Raw genomic sequence first — 6,582 nt, 5'->3', positions numbered from 1 at the left:
AGTAATAATCTTTTCGATGGTTTTATTTTTCATTCATTTTTGTGGCATTCTCACGTATGCAGGGTAGAAATTACAAAACTAGGGGTTTGATGGAAGCAAAGTAAAAAACCTGAGGTCAAATACACTTGTAAGTTTTCCTATTCATTAGCGTCTTTAAATTATTTTTTTAAGCAAAATTCTAAGCTTTTATTTTTCATGCATGTACACCTAATATCTTGAGCTTATTTAACTTCAACTAAAGGATTTATCGAGGCCTAAAATAATTTGGATCAAATAAAAATGAGTAACTTTTAAGCAATTTTCAAATGGCAAAGGTCTACCGCCGAGTCGGTGCATTCCTAAGGTCTACTAAAAGGATGGATTTACATCCTCGGTAAAAAGCCAACCCACCAGGTAGTTGAGGCTATGGTGTGTTAACAAGTACTAACATACATGACAACACAACTTATGGTGAAAACATTATATTTAACTTTACAATGCATTTTTTCCGTGATACTGCGGAAACGAAGCTTGCCCAACAAAATCAAAATCTTAGAGGCTAGATTCCGCAAATCTTCCTGGGGGAATAGAGTGTACCTTGGAATCTCTTCACATCTTTTCACCGGTCTTCGTGAAAAACAAATTGCACTCATGAGATCACAGAGGAAGATAAAGCGTATTTAAATGCAAAGAAATAAACACGTACCAACATCTCATGGTCACCCATTATTTCTTCTATTAACTCCTGAATTGGTTTATTGGCACTATTGGGAACAAGAGCCGCAAATACGGCTGGTTTAAGCCCTGCATAAAGGAAATAAGCTCATTTCTTAAGCAAACATATTTGAGCCTTGAATTACAAGCAAGAGATCAATAATCTAAGACTTTATGGCAACAGGGGCTAGAAACATCATCAAAAGAACTTTTCAAAAATGATTTTTTTTTTAAAGCATTTTGGAACAAAAATGGATACTTCCAAATAGGATAAATTTCCTTGGTTTACATTTTTTTTTTTAAAGCTTAGCCCGAGATATGTGAAATACTGGATGTTAGACAGAGGAAGTGAAAGGAACTCCAAACTTTGTATCTTGGAATGGATTAATATTCTAGGTGGCAATTTTAGATGATCTTTCAATGGTACAAATATTTTGGGACAAATAAAATTTTTAACTAATATCATAATTGGGAATATGATGAAAATTTCATTACCAGTTTCAGGGAAAGCATCTATGAACATCATCATCTCCTCCCCACTTAAACCAGATAAGAAGCATATCCGAGGCAGTGATTTATCAACCTGCAGAGCACAAAATGGTCAAAACAAGCATTGATTATAACAACTACATCATCCAAGTGAAATATTGATATGCATTTTGCTTCAGTCTAGAGAAGTGTTTCAACATGAGAAAAAGCATGAGCATAAACAACTACATCATCCAAGTGAAATATTGATATGCATTTTGCTTCAGTCTAGAGAAGTGTTTCAACATGAGAAAAAGCATGAGCAGATGAGAAGAGCAGAATGACATGAAGATCATGTAAAAATTGCAGATTTGTGGAAATACTCCTTAAAAATCACAATTTAAAGCTTATTCTTCTTTCAACATGACCACAACTCAGACCATCTTCTCAATGAAACTATAAAAAAGATCAGATGCCTAGTCGTGAAGGATTGGATAATCACTTTCAACTATGTGCTTAGAGAATTCAACAAATGTGCACATTGGCTTGCTCATCAAGCTCCGAATGACAATCTTGATATTTTATTTTTTGATAATCCATAGGGTGTCAAATCGTTATGAATATAGAATTGACTTAATTTTTTCTTCCTGCAAGCTATCCATGGCCATGTATTCCCCCCCCCCCAAAAAAAAAAAACTCTTCAAATACCCAATCCATCCAAAAACATTCATGAGCAGATGAGAGGAGCAGAATGACATGAAGATCACATTCGCTACTGCACAAAAGTACCTCAACTTCTTCCAAATTGGATTGTGTCGTATGCATTGCTTCCCAAAGAGAGCGAGTGACCATGCCTTTAGAACAAAAGATAACCTGCAAAGAGAAAAATTATTTCACTATTTTATTTTCTATAAAGAACTTAAATACACTACATTACCTTTACAAATTAGTCAGGGAAAATTGAGGAACATTTCTTTAATATTTTATGCAGCCTCCATTAGTTATGCCATTTGATTTCCATTATCTTATATAATGATGTCTTTTAAGAAAGAGGAGCTTCCTTCGTCCAAGGGTGAAAGATATACGATTATGATTAAGAAGACAATGAATCACTTCGATCTTACTTGGATGGGATAAAATGATTGTCAATTCAGATGTGACCATCTCAGTATAACAGTATTTGTAAGAAGCATCAGGCCAGACAGAAACTAAAGCACTCCCTTTTCACAGAACATTCGAGGAATACTAATTTGCCTTCTGCATAAAAATATCTTTGATATTTGAAAATACCCCTATTTTCATAGTTATTAAAGTGTAAAGATCATGCAATCCAATCTTACAAGAAAGACTAGAAGCACAATACTATACTGAGGAAAAAGCTGGCTGAAAACCTTTTTCATTTTTATCAACCTCATGTTCAAGTACAGTTATAATGCTTTATCTAAAGCTCTAGTTAGGTCAATGCTCATCCATGTTGAGGATTCTCCATAGAAATTTAACATTTTTTGTTAAAATAAAGCATCTTATTGGTGTAAGAAAAGGAGGGAAACTAAGACCCATTTCTCTCTATCTATATCATTAAGAGGAAATTTACTCCACATATATTTCTCGGTATGCCAATAGGGGGTGTGAACATGAAAAACATCATACGAAAAGTTACCTTCAGGAATTCACCATCTAACTCTTTCAGAAGCTGTTGAACCTGCACAAGGCCAGAATACCAATTAATATTTTTATTAATTGGCACGCGCAAAGTATGGACATATAACTTTGCTGAATTGGATTCTAATCTTGGCTTTATCAGATTTGTTATTGACCGTATATTGATAGTAACATTATAAGGTGGTATTTTTGCTGTGATTGAAAAAATTTGCAAGACCTTCAGAAGTAATTCCAGATCAATTAATTCTATCAGTAATTCAGATCATCACATAGAAAGCACAAACAATAATCAAGGAAGAATATTCTGAAGATTAAATTACAGAGACTGCAAAACCTATACAAAGACACAAAGATATCAAGCAGAAGGAGCAGAAGTAACTCTAAAAGCCTTGTTAAATTCTACTAGATGGATCATGATGATACTACCTTTAAAGCCTCGTCCACCTCAAAGCCCAATAACAATAAAGCCTGCAACAACATAGAAGAGTTATATTTTAAATTCATGTGAAATCAGAACAAAATATAGAATGACTCATTGTTAACAACTTAGACCACTCTGATTTCCAGGTGAAGTTATTGCCTCCTACAGAAGTGGGTTCAGATCCATGGGGAAATAAATGGTACATTTACACTCATTCATTTTCAAACCTTTGTGCAGAAATTGAATCTCTTAGGTCCCTGTACCGTTTTCAACAACTCAACGTAAGGTGACTTTTAGAATCAAATTTCAAATAAAAAGTGACATCCGAAACACGCATATCCGTTATGAGTTATGAGTATATGTGGGAAACTATGCACTCATGGAAAAAATATTAAACAGTTGATTAAGTGACATAAAATATTACACGATGGAGTCAAAACTAACCATGACTTACAGGTGGACCATAAGTGGGGTCATCAGCGTTCAAAGGAACAAACTTCGAGTCTTCAATCAACTCATCAGGAACTCCTGCAAGATCAAAATGCATTATTCTTTTTAGTCCTATTTATAAATCACTTCAAGCATTTTCACTGGAACCAAAAAAAAAAAAAACCTTAAACTCTATTCACCCTGTCTAAAAAATCAGCAAGTTTCTAATTTTACCCTGTTAAATATATCTACTTCAAAATAAAATACTCTAACAATTAATAAACTTTCCTACATTTAATAGGGGAAAAATAGTAAAGATGAATGTAATGATCATTGAAGTACCTAATAAATTGGACCAAAACAAACATTCTTGTTCTACCTTATAAATAAAACTAGAGGAATATTTAATAAAATGAGGATTACAACTTTGAAGGATGTGAGGAAATAATGACGTGTAGTTTCGAGCCTTCACTCTCCTGAATATACAAGAGCGGAAAACAGAAACATGCGAATATATCCAAAACTTTTTCAAGTGTCTTGAGAACAAGTTGCATATTAGAGTATGTTTTAAATAGTTAAAAATGCTGTAAATTCTTAGCAAAGGAAAAAAAAAAACCTAAATTTGACACCTTCGAATTCCTTTTTATGATACTTTATGTTCAATTGGAAGAATGAGTAAAGGAAAAATAATAATCTTGCAATAACTTCATTGTTGCCTTCTTGGGACACCCAATTCCAGATTCTGTCTGGGATTTGAAGTGAAAACACTAAACCACGAAAACTGCAGCAGCTCCAACCCCAGAATTTACGAGCAAAAATGTAATTTCCCGCCAGCAAAAGTCACAGAACATCTCAGAGAGTAGTAAAGCTCAATTAAACAAAGACGCATGTCTTAATTGTCTAAATCAAGATGAACCCGACGCTGAAATTCAAAATGCTAATTTCACCTTCAGCGGATGCTCTCTGGGTATTCTTGCGCTTAGATTTCGAAACCCAAGTGAAAGGGAAAGAAGACGAAGTTGAGACATGCAAGTTAACAAAGGAATGGGCAGGGGGTGAGGAGGGCTTTAGAGCAAAAGACGACAAACGATAATTGGGAGAAAATCCAACAAAGGATAACATGATTATGCAATCCAGTACTGTTTCTTCTACTCTGCACTTTACGCGGAGGCATTACAGTTCATAACGAACTAATTAACAGAAGGTAAAGGACATGCATCCAATACGCTCGCCGCCCATAGCCATTTATTATTTTTTTTAAAGAAAAATACCCTCATTAAAAAATATAAAATATTTTAATTAAATTTTATCTTACTAAAATAATTATTCATATTTAAATTAATTCTACCTTTTTATATTTATACCTATTTCACCATAAAAAATATAAAATTATTTATTTAATAGGATCACCTAAAAATAATAATAATTTTATTTTAAAAGATTAAAAATGCTTTAACACCCAATTTTTTAAAAAATATTTTATATTTTTTAATAAAGAGAGTACAAGATTACAAAAAATATAAAAAAATAATTAATTTATGGCATTGCCAACAAAGCTTTTACATTATAGGGGGAATTGCACTATAGGCCTTGAAAACAAAAAAAATGACACTTTGAACCTAATACATTTTGATATTGCACTACAAGCCCAACAGTTCTTGTTGTAATTTTTTTGGAAGCGAAAGTATAATTTTGTCATTATGTGATTTGAAAACTCAACCTGTGCAAAACCCCATCCTTGAAACACAACATAATATTTATAGATGCATAATATGATATTCATGAATTTTCAACATAATATCAATATGTGTTCAGTTGATCTATAGGTTAATTAAAATATACAAATCACACAAAATATGTACAATACAATGTTCATAGATACACAACACGATATTCATGAATTCTTAACATAATGTCTATGCCTATCCAGTTGATTTATAGATTAATTAAAATATAAAAGTCATGCAAAGCATGTACAACACAATGTCTATGAAAGTACAACATGATGTTCATGAAATTCTCAATACAGTATTCATGCATATCCACTTAATCTATTGGTTAATTAAAATATACAAGTCACGCAGAGCATGTACCACACAATGTTCATAAGTGTACAACACAATGTTCATGAATTTTCAACACAATGTCCACCGGTATCCATTCAATTGAGAATGCATAAACCTTGTGTTGTGTATCCATTAACATGGTGTTGCATATTATCTGCATCACTTGTACATTTTATTAAACTTATTAATCAATTAGACATGCATAAACATTATGTTAAGAATTCATGAATATCATATTGTGCACCATGGATTTTGTGTTGTATATAATTTGAGTTTTCAAATCATACAAGGATAAAATTATACTTTTGCTCTCAAAAAAAAATTGTAACAAGAGCTCTTGGCCTTGTAGCGTAATATCAAAATGTATTGAGCTTATAATGCAATTCTATCCGTTTTCAAAGCCCTTAGTGCAATTCCCCTTGCATTCTAAAAGTGGTCTAACTCTGTGTTTGTTTCAAGAGTGAGGTGTGTTTTCATATTATCTTATTTAGTTTTATTGGAGGGAAGGGAAGAAGAAAAGTTTCTAATGATATTTTGTTTGGTTCAAAGGAGGAGGGAAAGGAATCTACATATATCAACTTTTCTTTTTTAATTCTATCTTATATAAATTAATTTACACCAGAAAAAAATTTTAATTTTTCTGTCAGTTATTATTTTAATATTTTATCTACATATATTAACTTTTCTTTTTTGATTCTATCTTATATAAATTAATTCGCACCATAAAAAAATTAAATTTTTCTGTTAGTTGCAATGAGTTAATTCACGTTAAATTCAACACCAACTGCAATAAAAAATTAAATCTAACACTGACTTAAAAAATGAAAATATACCTAGACATAA

General features: G+C 32.1%; 1 protein-coding gene across 1 annotated transcript; it reads right to left on the bottom strand.

Annotated features, from left to right (window-relative positions):
* Nucleotides 1-274: 274 nt before the first annotated feature.
* Nucleotides 275-4,877, bottom strand: LOC129285215 (uncharacterized). Its single transcript, XM_054920799.1, has 8 exons — nt 4,621-4,877; nt 3,699-3,772; nt 3,250-3,291; nt 2,822-2,863; nt 1,951-2,034; nt 1,189-1,276; nt 686-783; nt 275-606 (listed from the first exon to the last, which is right to left on the bottom strand). Exons 1-8 carry the CDS (start codon nt 4,793-4,795, stop codon nt 589-591), a joined length of 621 nt encoding a protein of 206 aa, XP_054776774.1. The 5' UTR covers nt 4,796-4,877; the 3' UTR covers nt 275-588.
* Nucleotides 4,878-6,582: the final 1,705 nt, after the last annotated feature.

Source organism: Prosopis cineraria, unplaced genomic scaffold (assembly GCF_029017545.1).
Source record: "Prosopis cineraria cultivar Desert tree isolate PC_DT_omini unplaced genomic scaffold, ASM2901754v1 PC1, whole genome shotgun sequence".
Lineage (NCBI taxonomy): Eukaryota > Viridiplantae > Streptophyta > Magnoliopsida > Fabales > Fabaceae > Prosopis > Prosopis cineraria.
The sequence above is the reverse complement of the archived record's forward strand: the minus strand, read 5'-3'. Positions and strand labels throughout refer to the sequence as shown.

What these genes read in the sequence shown, in the direction of transcription:
- LOC129285215 (XM_054920799.1), bottom strand. Translation starts at nt 4,795, where the DNA reads ATGTTATCCTTTGTTGGATTTTCTCCCAATTATCGTTTGTCGTCTTTT. An exon ending in CCAGAGAGCATCCGCTGAAG is followed by an intron (nt 3,773 to 4,620) that starts GTGAAATTAGCA and finishes TTGATCTTGCAG; the next exon opens with GAGTTCCTGATGAGTTGATT. An exon ending in ACCCCACTTATGGTCCACCT is followed by an intron (nt 3,292 to 3,698) that starts GTAAGTCATGGT and finishes ATGTTGTTGCAG; the next exon opens with GCTTTATTGTTATTGGGCTT.